This window comes from Mus caroli, unplaced genomic scaffold (assembly GCF_978045245.1).
Source record: "Mus caroli unplaced genomic scaffold, Mus_caroli_1 scaffold_18, whole genome shotgun sequence".
Lineage (NCBI taxonomy): Eukaryota > Metazoa > Chordata > Mammalia > Rodentia > Muridae > Mus > Mus caroli.
This window is the reverse complement of record NW_028227273.1, coordinates 67,928,047-67,945,263: the sequence shown is the minus strand read 5'-3', so window position 1 is coordinate 67,945,263 and position 17,217 is coordinate 67,928,047. Positions and strand designations below refer to the sequence as shown.

Genomic DNA, 17,217 nt, shown 5'->3' with positions numbered 1-17,217 from the left:
CTAAGGAACCTGTCACAACAAGTGGAATGCTGGGTGGGGCAGGGCATACCTTTAATCCCAGCTGGAGGATCTCTGTGAGTTGGAGGCTGGCTTGAGTCTACATAGTGAGTCCCAGCACAGCCAGGGCTACAGAGTGAGATCTTGTCTCTAAATAAAAATAAAGAGGAATACGGATTTGGTATTCCAGAAAGACTTTAAGTACCTTACAACTTATGAAAGTGCCTACCAGTTTACCAAGTAAAATAATGGGTAATTTACCAGTAAAACCATCAGAAGATGCTTTGCTCCCTGCTGGTATGAAGGAAATGAGGCAGCTCTGCATGTTCATATATAGAGACAGGTTCAGAGGACCCCCCTAGAAGGTAAAATACATTTTTCCTTCTTTAAAAGTTCCTTAGACAGGGTCTCATGAAACCAAAGCTGACTTCAAATTCTCTATAAAATAAACAAGGATAACTTTGGGCTTCCGATCTAGTGCTAGGGTGCAGACCTATGCCACCATGCACCTAGCACATGCCTTGCTAGCTTTTCACCTAATAAAATGATGTCTGGTGGTATAGTGCATACCATTAATCTCAGTATTAGGGAAGCAGAGGTAAGCAGAATCTCTATGAGTTCAAGGGCAACCTGATCTACAATAGTGAGTTCCAGGACAACCACATAGAGAAACCCTGTCACAAATTAATTAATTATGAACCCAATACGAGGAGATAGGGCCTGATTTCTGTAGTAAGCAGGGTCTTTGTTTGTTTGTTTTGTTTTTACAGGCCCATTGGGCCCAGAGCTGCATAAAGACTTTGCTAAGAACTTCCCAAGTGACACTGCTGCCGCCAGCATTGCTGCAGGCCACAACCATGCTGGGGGATGTGACACTGCCAACTGTGGCACCCCCACTTAAGCCAAGCATCTGAGCTCCTGTGGCCAGCAGAGAAGGGGCGAGAGGACAGTGCCTTACAAAGAAGAGCAAGAGGGGTGGAGGGTCTGCATCCAGGGAGCAGCCCAGGAGGCGCTGCAGAGGTGACGCCCAGCCTAGTGTCACTTTGTTTTGGATTCCAGCAGGACGTCCTGTTCCAAGCTGCTGAGGATGCTCCAACCCCTGTACTGTCAATCAATCCCATCTCTGACCTATGACTACCCGCGGGTGAGTCCTCCTCCCACAGCCTCTGCCCGGCTGTCCTGGAAGGAGGTCCCCCTGTAGGTTCTTTCCATTCTACTCCTCGCTGTCACTCAGTCTCTCCAGCAGGAGCACCGTGAACTGACCGCCTGACCATCTATGCTTACCCACACTTTACCTCTCCAAACTGAGTCACCTTGTAAAACCCTGAATCTCACTACCTGCCCGCCATTTAAACTCTAAGACCCCTTTCATACAGCTACAGCCTGCCCGCCATTTAAACTCTAAGACCCCCTTTCATACAGCTACAGCCTGCCCGCCATTTAAACTCTAAGACCCCCTTCATACAGCTACAGCCTCTCCTCTCCATCAGTGACGGCCCCTTCTCCTCTCACTCACCGCCTTACAAATACTACTCAGCTCTAGAACACAAGCTCAGATGTTGCCTCAATGGTGTGGTGGCACACACTGATTCCACATGCTGGGGATCAAGAGGTCACCATCAGACTCAGCTACACAGAAGCAAAGAGGCAGCGAGACCTACACGAGACCCTCGCTCATCTCAGAGGTAAAAAACACAAAGCACTTGTTTCCCCATAGGAAGGAGCTTCCCCTAAGTAGGTCAGGTTCCCAGTTATACAACCTCCAAATTACCTACCTCCACCTTCCAGCATTAGAGATGACCTGCCCGCTGCAGAGGAAAGGAACGGGGCAGCCTTACTCAGTGTCCTACACAGGACGCTGCCTAATGCCCAAGAGACCCAAGAAGCACCCAGTGAAGAGGGGAGCAGCCATGAGCTGATAAAACCCAGGCCTGCGTGATCCCAAGGTTGGCAAGACTTACAAGTGTGTTCCCTTAAATTTAACAACCACTCTGTAGACCAGAAAACAGTCCTTGTGTCAATCCACCCAGGCCACTCCCAGAGTGCTCCATACAGAGCCGCTCACGTAGAGAACAGGACCAGGCTGCACAACACTGCCGCACTCAGCCACATCGGGGAAGCAGGTGCAGCAGCCAGCCTCAGGCCGGAAGGTAGCTTGTGTCTTAGGAGTTTATTTTGGAGCCACCCAAGAAGCTTGTGCTCAAACAGATGGCACCTTCTCAGGAACTCCATCTTCAGTAGCTCTTCCTAGCCTCTGCCTGAGGGCTGGGAGATTTCCCTTTTGCTACTGGTCCTGTACCATTGTGTCAGCCTTGACCTCAGCCCCCAGGTCCAGTGTCTTCCTGGGGAACACCTCTGGTCATCTGGAGCCTCTGCTCTGTAAGGTGGAACACCCATGCCTTCCTGGTGTACTCCGCTTTACACAGCCATGGTATTTACTCTGAAAGCCCACTTGCCCAATCGTTTACACCTCCCAGATGTTGGGAGTCTCTGGAGTTTTTCCCAGTGGGCTTTTCAGGAGGCTGTTAGCTGACCTCATCCAGAGCTTCTGAGCATGCTCTCTGCATCCCACTCATCTGCTCCAATGGCTGTAAGAACGTGTGTATTTTCCCCACTGGATGCCCTGCTAGTCATACACTGGGAAGGGGCCAGGCAAGAAGGCAGACAGGGGGGCTGGAGAGATGGCTCAGCGGTTAAGAGCACTGACTGCTCTTCCAGAGGTCCTGAGTTCAAATCCCAGCAACCACATGGTGGCTCACAACCATCTGTAATGAAATCTGATGCCCTCATCTGGGGTGTCTGAAGAATGCTACATTGTACTTCCATAAATAAATAAATTTAAAAAAAAAGAAGAAGAAGAAGAAGAAGGAGGAGGAGGAGGAGGAGGCGGCAGACAGCCTGGATCCTTCTAGTCTCAGATCAGTGGTGAGATCTAGTCTCAGTTTATATTTGTGTCTGTGCGTCCAGTATTCATATTACCGTTTCACATCAAGTTAGGTTTGTAACCCTAGACGATCTCATGATCCCATCTGGCTGTCACCCAGGTTTGTTTGTTTTTTAAACAGATAGAAGTCTTACCATATAACCCTCCCTGGACTGGGGCTCTTTTACAAATTATTTTACATTAAAGTGCATACATATCTCTGTGTGTGGCCATGAAGGCCAGAAAAGGAAATCAGACGCCTAGACGTGAGTCATAGGCAGTTGTGAGCTGTCCACCATGAGTGCAGTTCCACTTCAGGCCCCAGCAAGGGCAGCAAGTATCCCTGACTGCCACGTGAAGTACACCACCTGAGGTGATGAAATTAAAACCAAAGAACAGAAAGGAAAGTGGCGAGCACGAGCCAGAAAGTAGCAAGAACCCTGTCAGACCAATGGGCCTGAGGGCAGAGGGCACCGCTACAGACCTGGGGTTTAAAGAGTTAACAGAAGGGTTCCAAGCAAATATTGTGAACACTGGAATAAATACAATAGATGAAAGAAAAAACAAAACAAAACAAAACAAAACAAAACGTGCTAGCCTGGCATGGTGGCCTATACCGTCAATCCCAGCACTTGGTCTACAGAGCTAGGACAAGCCAAGGCTAAATAAAGAAACCCTATCTCAAAAAAAAAAAAAACAAAAAAAAAAAAACCCTGCTATAACAGTGCTTGGTGGAAGCCCCTGCAAAGAATGAATGTGTTCGCTGGGCGTGGTGGCGCACGCCTTTAATCCCAGGACTCAGGAGGCAGAGGCAGGTGGATTTCTGAGTTTGAGGCCAGCCTGGTCTACAGAGTGAGTTCCAGGACAGCCAGGGTTACACAGAGAAACCCTGTCTCGAAAAAGGAAACAACAATAAAAGTTCAAGGTCAGCCTCAGCTGTATGGTAAGTCTGAGGCCAGCCTGGGCTATGTATGACCCTAAAAAAACCCAAACCTCTAAAGCCATTATTCATGCCACCATACGGGGGTTATTTTGTGTTTGCTTTTGCAGTTGTAAGAACTGTACCAAGGACTTCTTGTGCACTCTGTGCAGACACCATTCCCATCCATCTTCCCCAAGTGACTCCACCCCCATTAAACAGAAGCCCTACCGCTACCCTGGACCCTGCAGGAGCCCTTGGTGAGCTATCCCCCTATGACTCTACAATGTGGCCACTCTGGGTACCTCCCACATGAAAATCCTATAGGACCCAGTCCTTACATTCACATATCAGCTTGTACTTTCTTCTCAATAGCAGATCCAAGAAATCTCTCCCCAGGACAGGGTGGGTGAGTGGCTCAGCACTTGCCTAGCATGGACGAAGCCCTGGGTTTGAACCTCGACAGCATGTAAGCTGACACAGGCATGGTGACACCTGTGGAGAGTCACATGCCTGTAAGGTATGAAGGCACACAGGATGAAGCACACAGGATGAAGGCAGGTGGACCATAATAGTTCAAGGTCATCCTCAACTAAAAACAAGTTTGAGACCAAGAGGGCTAGATGAGACCCTGCCTCCAAGACAAACAAACGTGCTACGTCTCTGTTGGGTCGTGAGAATTTCATGGTTGCAGCAGCGGTGCTCTCAGCTGGGTAGGTGGATCCTGAGATTTCCTTTTTCCCTTCATCTCATAACAAGATTTACAGCTGTGGAAGCCCGTGCTCAGGGTACAGCATTAGACATGGCAAAGCTAGGTTGCAGAGTAGACGTGGAGCCAGTGCCATGTTCTGTTCAGGGGGCCTGGACCATTAACATCCTCATCTGCAATATGGGGGAGCCAGCTTCCGCAGGCCTGCATCCACAGGATGTGCGAGAGAAACACTGAGGTTTATAAAAGATTGTATTATTGCTAATAACAAATGGGAACTGATTTTAAACATTCTGAGGCAGGCTTTTTAGTTAATATTCTGGGGTTGGTTTCTGAACTCAAATGCTCAGTTCTGGAGGTGAATTTTGAAGGTGAGAACACTATGTCACAATGACAACAGGTGGGGGGAGGGCAGCTGGGGAATCCCAGGACTGGAGGGAGGGGGGCAGAGCTCTACCGTAAGAACACTTGTTTACCATGTGTGAGTTCCACCCCAGCTGCAAAGTCAATTAACTAAATAAAAGATCCACGAGGCACTAGTCTGTCAGGGATCAGACTCACCAGGGCCCCTAGGCAAGAAGAATGCACTGAGAAATCAACCCTGTGAGGCAAGCCCAGAATCCAGCACTGCAGAGGCTGGGCTAGGAGACCAGCAACCCCAGGCAGCCTGGCTACACAGAGAGCTTGTACTGAGAAGCAGAAAGGTTCTCTCCTGCAACCTGAAACTTTAAGTGAGAAAGTCTGGCTGGCTGGCTGCTTTTCTTCCCAAGAAAATGTTAATCTTTCTAATCAAGTGGACTTTTGCTTGCTTTTATTGGTGCTGAACCAGTTAGTAAAATTAAAATTACCATTTAACTTCAAAGGTGTGAGTAAGCAGTTCACTGGCAGGCTGCTTAATGTGACCTAAACAAACAGTTACAACATTTCCCTAGGCACAGTCCTCCACTTATCAGCCCAGGGACTTAAGGTAGTAAAGCTTCCATTTTCTTACAGAACCTGGTGAGGGTGAGGCAGGAGACTGGCCACAAGGACATTCTGAGCTACCTACTGATACCTATCTCAGCAAAAATATAGGCAAAATAGAATGAGATAGCAAGACATGGTGGCACATGCCTGCAGTTATTACAGCTTATATATAGATTAGTATAGCATATATGTCTGTCATGTCCTATTATATATATTCGGAGGCAGAGGCAGGGGCTCAGGAGTTCAAAACACCCATACACATAAAATAAACACGCACACACACACAAAGAACTTCAGTTTAAAAAAAAAAAAAAAAAACAGGAAAAACTGGTATGGTAAGGTACACCTTTAATACCAGCACTCAGAGAGACAAGAGACAGTTCAAGGCTAGGCTGTAAGTTCAAAGCCAACATTCCATGGGAATATATGTCTCACAATTCCAAAAAATAAATTTTAATTTATAAAATGTTGAAGCTGGGCATGGTAGCACACTCCTTTAGTCCCAGCACTGAGGCAGACACAGGCAAATCTCAGAGTTTGAGGCTAGCCTGGTCTACAAAGTGAGTTCCAAGACAGCTAGGGCTACACAGAGAAACCCTGTCTCCAAAAACCAAAATAAACAAGAAATTGAAAGGAAATATACAAATGATGTAACAATCTCCTCAGCAACAGATAGTGGTCACACACATTATTACATTTTGCGATCTGTCTACCTGGGGTTGGCACTGAAACGGGTCTCAGAAAAGCTGGCCTGAACTCACAGCAGATTCCCTGCCTTGGCCTCCCTAATGTTGGTATTACAGCAAAAATCCATCACACAGGCCTCTGTGTTACTTAATATAAAGACGTATAATTAATATTTTTAATTATTGGGATAGCATTTAAAATGTAAATGAAGAAAATTTTTAAAAAAAAATGTTTTTAACTATGTGTCTGTGTGTGGACTTGTGAAGACCTGAGGCATGGCATCTCTTGGAGCTGAAGTTACAGGCAGCTGTGAGGCACTCAAGTCAGGTGCTGGGAACCAAACTTGGGTCCTCTGCAAGAGTGGTCTATGCACTTAACCAGCGGACCATCTCTCCAGCCCCAAATAATTTTTATTTTGTTGTTTAATTATTATTTTTTGCTTTCTCAAGGCGGGACTTCTCTGTATAACCTTAGCTGTCCTGAAGCACTCCATAGACCAGGGTGGCCTCAAACTCAGAGATCTGTCTGCATCTACATCCTGAGTTGTTGGGAGTAAGGCATGCACCACCACCACCTCCACCTCCACCACCACCTCCAACCGCACATTTTTTTGTATGTTATGTATTTATGTAGCCCTTGCTGGAATGTGACTCACTTATAGGTCAGTTTGGCCCTCAACTTACAAAGACCTATTCCCCTCTGCCTCCTAATGCCAGATTAAAGCTCCGACCCACCATGCCCAAACTATCTTGTGTTTCACACCACTGTTTTCAGGAGCTTTGCTTGATGATAAGCCTGTGTCACTTTTAGAAGACAAAACAGGTTCTTTTTTGGATGCTAACACAGCTATCTGATATCCAGGCACAAACAGGAACTTCATCTGATTTTGACAATTCTGTCAACACAGACCCAAAGGGGTACACAGGTACACATTCCCTCAAATTCATTTGTGCGAGCGAGCTCTCTTGCTCTCTCTCTCACACACAGACACACACAGACACACACACATATACACAGACACACACACATACACAGACACACACAGACACACACACACAAGGCCACAGATGCCCATTCTCTTCCCCTCCCTCCTTTTCTTTTTCTTTCTTCTTTTTTTTCTCTCTTTCCTTCTGGGGCAGGATCTCACTGTATAGCCCTAGCTGACCTGGAACACACTATGTTGACCAGGCTAGCCTCAAACTCAGAGATCTGCCTGCCTCCGTGTCCTAAAGGCTAGGACTAAAGCTGTGTGATACCAAGTCTGGCCATACAAGCCCATTTTCATTCCTATACACAGACACTTAAACCCAAGGCTAGGACAGAGACGGGAAATAACAGGAGAGAAATTAACCACAGTATCAAATATTCCTAAGAACTATCAACTGCCTCTGGCAAAGGGACGAGAAACAGAAATGGACACACTGTGCACAATGGGTTCCTTCTATGAACTCTGTGGAGGACAAACCGGGTCTCCCAAAACCAGAGCACTCATGGCTCCAACCAGAGTGTTCCCGGGAAGGATCAATGACTGCTAAAAAGCAAATGCTGCCAGGCAGTGGTAGCACACTCCTTTAGTCCCAGCACTCAGGAGGCAGAAGCAGGCAGATCTGAGTTTGTGGCCAGCCTGGTCTACAGAGAGAGTTCCAGGACAGCCAGGGCTACACAGAGAAACCCTGTCTCAAATATCAAAACAGAAAAGTAAATGCTGTGAAAATAGAATGAAAACTCTTTTCCGATTACCACAGATTCCTTTTAAAAGGAAAAATAAGAGTGGTGGTGATGCCTTTTATCTCAGCGCTTGGGAGGCAAAGGCAGGAGGATCTCCATGAGTTTGAGGACAGCCTGGTCTACATAGAGTTCCAGGACAACCAGAGGAGCTTCATAGAGAATCCATCTAAAAAAAACAAAAAACAACAACAAAAAGGAAAGCAAGAAAGGGGCCAACTCCTTCTCACAATTCAGACACACACACACACACACACACACACACCTGCACCATGTAAAACGGACTGTGTCAGCATACACGTACAGTCTGAGCACTCAGAGATGGAGGCAGGGAGATGGAGTTCAAGGTTCCTCTCCACCACAAAGCCAGCTGAAGGAGAAGCTTGGCTATCTGTGCCCCTGACTAAAAGAAAAAGATAAAAATTAAAAGAAGAAAAAGAAATAAAAGAGCTGCAACTAGAAAGTTCTACCATGCCCTTGCTCCTGTCCCCTTCAGACTCCAGTGAGTGACACTGGATCACACACCTGGCCTGCCACCAGGTGAGGTAATCAGATCCACACATGCCATGACACTTGGGGAGAAAGAGAAAAGAGGGACATGACAGCCATCTCTATTATAAATGGGAGTGCTCCTATTAAAAATTCAGACAACCTGCTTAATAATTGAAAAGGCTACCTCCATAAACAGATCACAAGAGAGACCCTGGAGCCCAGCTAGTGCCTCACACCTGGGATCCCAGCATCTGGGAGATGGGGGCAGCCTGGATCAGAAGCTCAGGGCTCACCCTTCTCATCCCTGACACCCCGCCATTCGCAAAGAAATGAAATCAGGCAGAGAGAGGGCTCAGTAAGTGAAGGCGCCCAGCGCCAAGCCTGAGGACCTGACGGCATGTGCAGGAGGAGACGGCAAACTTCTCAAAGTTCTCCTCCGGCCTGCGCACAAGCACTGGCACACCTACCTGCCCATGCACACCCTGAGTAGATAAATGGGGTTTGTTTTTTTTTTCAAATCCTTAGCTTAGGTGAAGTAGCCCAGCACCCAGGAGACAGAGACAAGTAAATTCAGTGAGTTCCAGGCCAGTCAAGGCTACAAACTGGACCATGTCTCCAAAAAAACCAAAAAAAAAAAAAGTCAACAACAATAAAAAAATCCTTGGGCTGGTGAGATGGCTCAGTGGGTAAGAGTAACCGACTGCTCTTCCAAAGGTCCGGAGTTCAAATCCCAGCAACCACATGGTGGCTCACAACCATCCGTAACAAGATCTGGCGCCCTCTTCTGGAGTGTCTGAAGACAGCTACAGTGTACTTACATATAATAAATAAATAAATCTAAAAAAAAAAATCCTTAATTTTTAGATAAATACAGAATTGTTTAACAGATAAAGATTAGCAGCATCAATCATTAAAGGTGTGAAATGGTGGCAAACACCTTAATCCCAGCACAGGGGAGGCAGAGGCAGGCAAATTTCTGAGTTCGAGGCCAGCCTGGTCTACAGAGTGAGTTCCAGGACAGCCAGGGCTACACAGAGAAACCCTGTCTTGAAAAAACAAACAAAAAGCTTACACAGTGTCAGGAATGGAGTCAGGAATCTGCTTTGGGCAGGGCAGGGGCTGGGGAGGCCGATGCCTCAGTGACAAGGGGCCTGCTGCTTTTCCAGAGATGCAGTGCAGTTCCCAGTACCCAGGTCAGGCGGCTCCCAGCCTCCTGTAACTCCAGCTTGAGTGTCTGACCATCTCTGCAGGCAGCTGCATGTCTGCCTCACACAGACACTCATACACATAAAGTAATGATAAACCAGCTCTCTAGTATGTACACTCAGGATTTCTTTCATCTTAAAAATTTCAAAATACTGCAGGGCATGGTAATACATCCCTTTAATCCCAGCTCTCGGGAGGCAGAGGCAGATGGATCTCTGTGAGTTCAAGGCCAGTCTGCTCTATAGAGTGTCCTGGCTCCAGGACAGCCAGAACTACATAGAGAGACCGTCCCCAAAACAAAAACAAAAACAAAAACAAAAAAATAACCTTCAAACTACCTCTACTGTGGGAATGCTTTGCTTTTCTCTAAGTCCTGCTCTGTTGGTTCATATTCCCGCCTTTGTTCCCCTAGGATACTCTCAGCAAAGCTGAGTCACAAAGGCTGCCTAACTCACCTTACACTCACAGAAAGATTAACTTCCATCCCTTTGTGTGTTATCTGCTCCGGAACAGTGAGAGCACTCACAGAAAACAAGAAGTGTCCCGCACAACCCAGGAGGTGGTTCTAAGTCCAGGAAGCTGAGCCAACTCAACATTGTTTCCTCCCAAGAGGCTAAAAAACCAAAGGACTAAGCGACTGCCCTCTGCTCTCCACCCCAGACTGCATGTTCCACCAGGAAACACCAGAGCAAACCATTCTGATCCAGTTTAGTCTGTACTGAGGACAGTGCCGCACTGGGAATGGTAGCACTGGTCTGTGATCCTAGCACTCAGGAGGCAGAGCAGAGATCAGCCAGTTCTAGACCAGCCAGAATGACATGGCGAGACCTTTTGAGGAGAAGGGTGAAGGGGATGGGGAAGAAGTGTGGCTAAATCTTCCCCAGAGTGATCAAATTGGAGAGGTGACAACCAAAGACATTTCTTAAAGAGAATTGTATGCAATTCACTAAGCTGAAACTTGGTAGAAATACTTTTGAGCAGTTCTTCCCGGAGTCATCTGTGGGTTAAGAGCTAAAAAAGAAAGAGAATCTCCAGTCCTGTTCCAGCTGGGGAAAGGTGTGGGGCCTTTCTCAGGCCTCTGGCTTCTTACCTGTAAAGCAAGAGGGAGACCTACTTGGCTAATTACCACTTCAGAGAACTAGCAACGACACACTGAGAGAGCAGAACAGCAGTGGGTCATGGGAATGACCAAACGCAGCTCTGCCTGCCTTAGCCTTCCCAGTCAGACCGGAGCTAGAGACAGGAATAAGTTTAAAGAGAAGATACACTACACCAGGAATCAACTGCCAAGCACTGGAAAGCCCTCTCCAGTCCAGGAAAGAGATGGAAAGTACTATAAGAACTCAAGCTCGCCGGGTGTCGTGGCGCACGCCTTCAATCCCAGCACTCAGGAGGCAGAGGCAGGCGGATTTCTGAGTTCGAGGCCAGCCTGGTCTACAGAGTGAGTTCCAGGACAGCCAGGGCTATAAAGAGAAACCCTGTCTCAAAAAACCAAAAACAACAACAACAACACCCCAATAACAACAAAAAAAAAGAACTCAAGCTCTAAGAGAAAGGCCAGAAAGAGGGCGCAATGGGAAGAAGCCACCTGACCCTACAGTGTCACCTCAGCAGGGAGCTCCAAGTTAACCAGGGCAATTCTTCCCAACCTTGCCCTTCCCCCTTTAGTTTTCAGAGACTTTCAGGGTCTTGTATGTGCCCAGGTTGGCCTCGGTTTTGACATCTTCCCGAATGTATGCGACCACACCCAGCTCATTTTTCTCTTTCTTCTTCTTAAAGGACACTGAAACATGCAAATGTACTTGAACACCCACTTAACAAATGTCTGCATGTGTGAAAAATGAATAACATGAAAATTAACAGATGAAAATTTCAGAGACTTCTAACCAATAATTAAAATAAAGGAGAACATGTAACATAGTTGGTGTCTTTTCAGGGACTTCTAACCAATAAACAATTTTTTAAATGTACATATATGTCTGTGTGAGGGCGTCGAATCCTGTGGGACTGGAGTTACAGATGGTTGTAAGCTACCATGTGGGTGCTGGGAATTGAACCTGGGTCCTCTGTAAGAGCAGACAATGCTCTTAACCGCTGAGTCATCTCTCTGGCCTCCCACCTGATAAATAAAGGGGAAACTTGTGACATAGCTGGTGTCACAACCCTCGTGGCACACAACCCTGGTGCCATCTTTACCCCAAACAATTAAGTGCTGAAGGGACAACACAAGGCCTAGGTCTCCATCCCGCTTCCCCAGGAGTCCTCTAAGAGTTCCTCTCACACTTGCACTGTGCCTCTGTCACCCTTCCACACCCTTCCTCAGCTCTCCTGTGAGAGTGGAGGCCCCAATGGGTCTGCTACCCATGACACCTGCCATGCCACTCCTGGGCTCATCCCCTTCCTTTTCTTGGTCACGGTGCAGAACACGCTGTGTATTCTAGCGAGTGTGGGCACGCATGCATATGTGTGCTTTGAAACAGGGTCTTACTTTGTAGCTCAGGTTAGTCTTGAACTCACTACACAGACTAAGCTGGCCTTGAACTTCCAGCAATCCCATCTCAGCCTCCCAGACGCTGGGACACCCGGCATGCACCATCATGACCACCTTCAGATGTACCTGTGCTTGCTGATTGCGCCACTTTCCTGTAGAGCAGGTATCTATCCTTTCATGTGATACAGAGGACTGAGGCTATGACAGGAGGAAAATACTTTTCAACTGATTACATCTTCAGCCAGAAATTAACATTTTTAATGCCTAGGACCTTCTGGCCACTAATTACCGTCTCTCAAACAAAACCCAGTACAACAAATAGCAGACACGCAGTACACTAACTCTACTGGAAAGGCATCTATCTACAAGTCTGGTCTTTGAGGTCCTAATACTGGTGGCAGAAGCAAGGCACTGAAAAGGGTTTCCCACTCCCAGATCTAGGAAATAAGTAGCAAGTGTAACTAGAGGAGAGTTGCTAGAGGAGAGGACACCTTCCTCTGAGAGGTAAGAGGGGATTCCAGGGAAACTACCCGGAGAAATCAGCGACATCCTGACCAGAACTGTACTCAGAACTGTACTGTACCTGCTCTGCCCCATAGACCGTAGCGAATTGGATGAAATCCTCGATGCGGACGAAGCCATCCCCATCCCTGTCCAGGGCATCGAATACCGCCCTGAGGCGTGCACCCTCCTCCTGAGCTGTCCCGAGCTCGCTGGGCAGCGACAACGCTGGTCCTGGGTCCGAGGGTGGCCCGGGACATGCCTGCAGCAGTTCGCCGTCAGCGAGCAAGGGCTCTAGGGGTAGGCCCCGCGTAGGGCAGCAGTCTTCCAGCTCCTCGGGCCAACTGCTCCGGACTTTGGGCTTCTCTGGCTCTTTAAATTGGAGACACGAAACTATTGGTTCCTCTCGATCCTCGGGCCAGAAGCAGGGTGCATCGGGCTCTTCCTGCCAGCACCGCGTTGTGTTCTGCTCCTCCGGCCAGAGGCACAGCACCTGGGGCTCCTCTGACCAACAGCGTGATGCATCGGGCTCGTCTGGTTCATTGGCCCAGAAACACGGTGGGTTGAGAGCATCCGGCTCCTCGGATTCCCCGGGCCAACAACAGTGAAGTGCATCGGCCTCCTCTGGCTCCTTGACCAAGAGGCACGGTGCATCGGGTACCCCCTGCCACAGGTGAGAGGCGTCAGGCTCCTCTGGCTCCTTGGCCGAGAGGCACCCTGTGTCCGCCTCCTGAGGACAGCTGTGAGGGGCATCAGGCTCTTCTAGCTCCTTGGCCAACAAACACGGTGTGTCTGACTCCTGGGGCCAGCAGTGAAGGGCGTCAGGCTCTTCCAGCTCCTCTGTCAAGAGGCACGGTGCATCGGATTCCTCCCTCTTTTTGGCCAAGAGACACGGCACGTCGGGCTCCTGGGGCCAGCAGCGAGGGGCGTCGGGTTCCTCCAGCTCTTTGGCTAAGTGGCACCTTGCGTCTGGTTCCTCCAGCTCCTTAGCCAAGTGACAGGATTCGTCGGGCTCCTGGGGCCAGCAGCGAGGGGCGTCGGGTTCCTCCAGCTCTTTGGCTAAGTGGCACCGTGCGTCTGGTTCCTCCAGCTCCTTAGCCAAGTGACAGGATTCGTCGGGCTCCTGGGACGAGCAGCGAGGGGCGTCGAGGTCCTCCAGTTCCTTGGCCAAGTGGCACGGTGCGTCTGGCTCTTGAAGCCAGCAGCGAAGGGCATCAGGTTCCTCCACCTCCTTGAGCAAGTGACAGAATGCGTCTGGTTCCTGGGGCCAGCAGCGAGGGGCGTCGGGTTCCTCTAGCTCCTTGGCCAAGTGGCACGGCACGTCGGGCTCCTGGGGCCAGCACCGAGGGATGTTGGGTTCCTCTAGCTCTTTGGCCAAGTAGCACCGTGTGTCGGGCTCCTGGGGCAGGCAGCGAGGGGCGTTGGGTTCCTCCAGCTCCTTGGCCAAGTGGCACGGTGTGTCTGGCTCCTGGGGCCAGCAGCGAGGGGAGTCGGATTTCTCCAGCTCCTCAGCCAAGTGACAGGATTCATCGGGCTCCTGGGACGAGCAGCGAGGGGCGTTGGGCTCTTTGGCCCAGCGACTAGGAGCGTGAGGCTCCTCTACCTCCTCGGGCCAGCAGATTGGCGCGTTGGGTCCCTCTGGCCACCGTTGAAGCTGGGCGTGTTCCTCGGGCTCTTCTGACCAGCCGCGAGGAGCGTCGGGCCCCACCGGCCCCTTGACCCCACGCTGGGGCCCAGACGCTGGCTGGTCGTGGTCCGACAGGGAGGTCGGCTGGCACAGCTCCATGATCCGGCGCCGGCTAAACTAGGGATGATACGAAAGGCGCGGAAGGCAGACAAAGGCGCTCAGGGCGCGGCGGCGGGCGCGGGCATCCCCGCGGCGACGCGGGCGGGCGCGCGCGGGGCGCCCGGACTGCTGGGGCTGGCGCTCGGGCCCTGCTCCGCCCTCGCCCATCTTCGCACCGCACCTTAGCGGCTCCCGGCCCCGCAGCGCGGCTGGCGCGGGCCCATGGCAGCGACACAGTCCGGATGATGTAAGGACCCAGTGGCGGGGAGTGGACGGTGGGAGACAGGCACCGGCCGGGCAGCGGAGGCTGAAGCCTGAGCGCCTGAGCTTAGGGACCCAGTGAGGGACGCCGGCGCCGGCGCCGGCCCGCCCTCCGTCGCGCGTGACGTCAGCACGCCGTGTAACCTGATCACGCCCCCATGGTTTTGCTATAAAGGTGAGTTCGAAGCGGGCACAGCTTAGGGGCGACAGTGATCTGCCCAACTCAAGTTCTCCGTACGATTTGCACGACTGTCGCAGGAAGAGGCGCCCGAGAATAGGTTTTGGAAAACTATTGCTAAACGGGAAACAAAACATTCGCATATCCCAAAAGAAGCCGCTAGTCCCTTCTGTGTGACTCCTTCACAAACTGGTGGTACAAACCAGAATATTAATTGGCAGCATGTAGGTGCGAAGGAGCGCTCGAATTGCCCCACCAGGTAAGGAATTATCCAAGTCTCCCACACAAGGACAGGATCCGAGGGGCTCACACATTCATCCACAGGAGCGCACAGTGAAATGAAGAGGCACAGATGTTGTTTTAGTTTGATATGTTGTTTGGTATCTTTTTGAAACAGGAACTTGTGCAGCCCACGCTACCTTTAACTCCTAATTCTACCGCCATGGATTGTAGACTGGCCGAACCAACCCTGCTCTGAACATGTTTTTAAATTACATAAACAGCGCTTATCTCTTTATTGCTAACTAATGCGGTTATCATCATCATCAAAGGGTCGTGCTCAGAGATGCGGAGCAGTTGACTAAGCCAGTTGGAAGCAATAAGGTGCATCTAGTCAAGAACTAAATTTAGCCATTTAGCCAGGGGAAACTATGAACCAATTTTACACTCGTGGGCACCATGGACAAGTATGGTTTCATAAGCAGTTTTGGCAAAAGCTGAAAACTGAACTCCGTTTCCAGGTGTACAGCCGGCTAATCTACTGAGTCATCCCCAAGCAAAACTCCCAGCACATTATAGGAGATTTCGAGCAGCTGGGAAAAAGGAAGGTGATGTGCTCATGTGCTCCCTAAAATGTAGTCCTATTTTCCTGTAAGAACTGAATGCTTTTGTGAGGAATATATATATTGAAAGAATAAAGACCCCTCCATCTAATGCAAGGACTGGAAATTCCTTTGACTGACAAACATTCTCACAGGCAGTTCCAGTGAGTGCCAGCCTTTCTATTTAGTGTGTCATGGTAAGCATCCACCTGTCCTTTGGTGTTCTCAGTCAGGCCCAAGACCAATTTTCTGAGGAGCCAGGTGTTCCTGTTGTGTGCCAAAACTAAGAAAAATATTTATGACTTCCAGCGTTTGTGTGCCCAAATAGAACCAGTGTGTAGAGAATGCACACCTCCTGGCTCAGACCAAGCAATGGGGCTGCAGATGAAAGGTTATAAGGAGCCAGGCGATGGGCTGGCGAGATGGCTCAGCACTAGCTGCTTTTCCAAAGGTCCTGAGTTCAAATCCCAGCAATCATATGGTAGCTCACAACCACCCATAATGAGATCTGACGCACTCTTCTGGTGTGTCTGAAGACAGCTACAGTGTACTTATGTATAATGATAAATTAAATCTTTCGGCTGGAGCCAGCAGGGACTGAGTGAGCAGACTTGACCTGAGCAAGCAGGGTTGACCAGAGTGAGCAGAGGTCCTAAAAATTCAACCCCAACAACCACATGAAGGCTCACAACCATCTGTACAGCTACAGTGTACTCATATAGATAAAATAAATAAATCTTTTTTTTTTTTTTTTTTTTTTTTTTGGTTTTTCTAGACAGGGTTTCTCTGTGTAGCCCTGGCTGTCCTGGCACTCACTTTGTAGACCAGGCTGGCCTCGAACTCAGAAATCCGCCTGCCTCTGCCTCCCGAGTGCTGGGATTAAAGGCGTGCGCCACCACGCCCAGCTTAAATAAATCTTAAAAAAAAAAAAAAGACCCAGTCGAGATGAGGAAGGTTGCTCAGTCAACAAAGTGACTGGCACCCATCTTAAAAGCTGAGAATGTACCTATAATCCCAACACTAAGGAGGCAGATGCTTACCAGCCAATCCAACTGTCCCAATAAGAAGAAGGAGGAGGAGCCAGGTGGTGGTGGCGCACACCTTTAATCCCAGCACTCAGGAGGCAGAGGCAGGTGGATTTCTGAGTTCAAGGCCAGCCTGGACTACAAAGTGAGTTCCAGGACAGCCAGGGCTATACAGAGAAACCTTGTCTCGGGAAAAAAAAAAAAAAAAGAAGGAGGAGGAAGAGGAGAAGGGAGAAGAAGAGGAGGCTGGAGAGATGACTCAGTAGTTAAAAGCCCTGTTTTCTTCCTGAGAACCCAGGTTCAGTTCCAAGCACGCACATGGCAGCTCACAACCATGTGTAACCCCAAGTGCTACTCAGATACCGGGTACAGACGTGGTACACAGATACACATGCAGCCAAACATACACATAAAATTATTCTTAATGTTTAAAATTAAACAAAAAAAATTAAGCTAGGAGCAGGGGCTCAGTTGTTAAGAGCAGCTGCACTGCAAGCTTAAGGACCAAGTTCAAATCCTACACCCTCCTG

General features: G+C 49.3%; 1 protein-coding gene across 3 annotated transcripts in view; it reads right to left on the bottom strand.

Moving 5' to 3' along the window:
* Rab11fip3 (RAB11 family interacting protein 3) overlaps positions 1-14,753 on the bottom strand; it is a 79,793-nt gene extending 65,040 nt beyond the window's left edge. For 2 of the 3 annotated variants that reach the window (XM_021186563.3, XM_029470952.2), the window contains exon 1: positions 12,699-14,753. In XM_021186563.3, coding sequence (XP_021042222.1) covers positions 12,699-14,402 — 1,704 coding nt within the window. In that variant the 5' untranslated portion in view covers positions 14,403-14,753. The remainder of the gene's footprint in view (positions 1-12,698) is intronic. The other variant, XM_021186565.3, reaches the window with a different exon arrangement.
* Between the last annotated feature and the right edge of the window lie 2,464 nt (positions 14,754-17,217).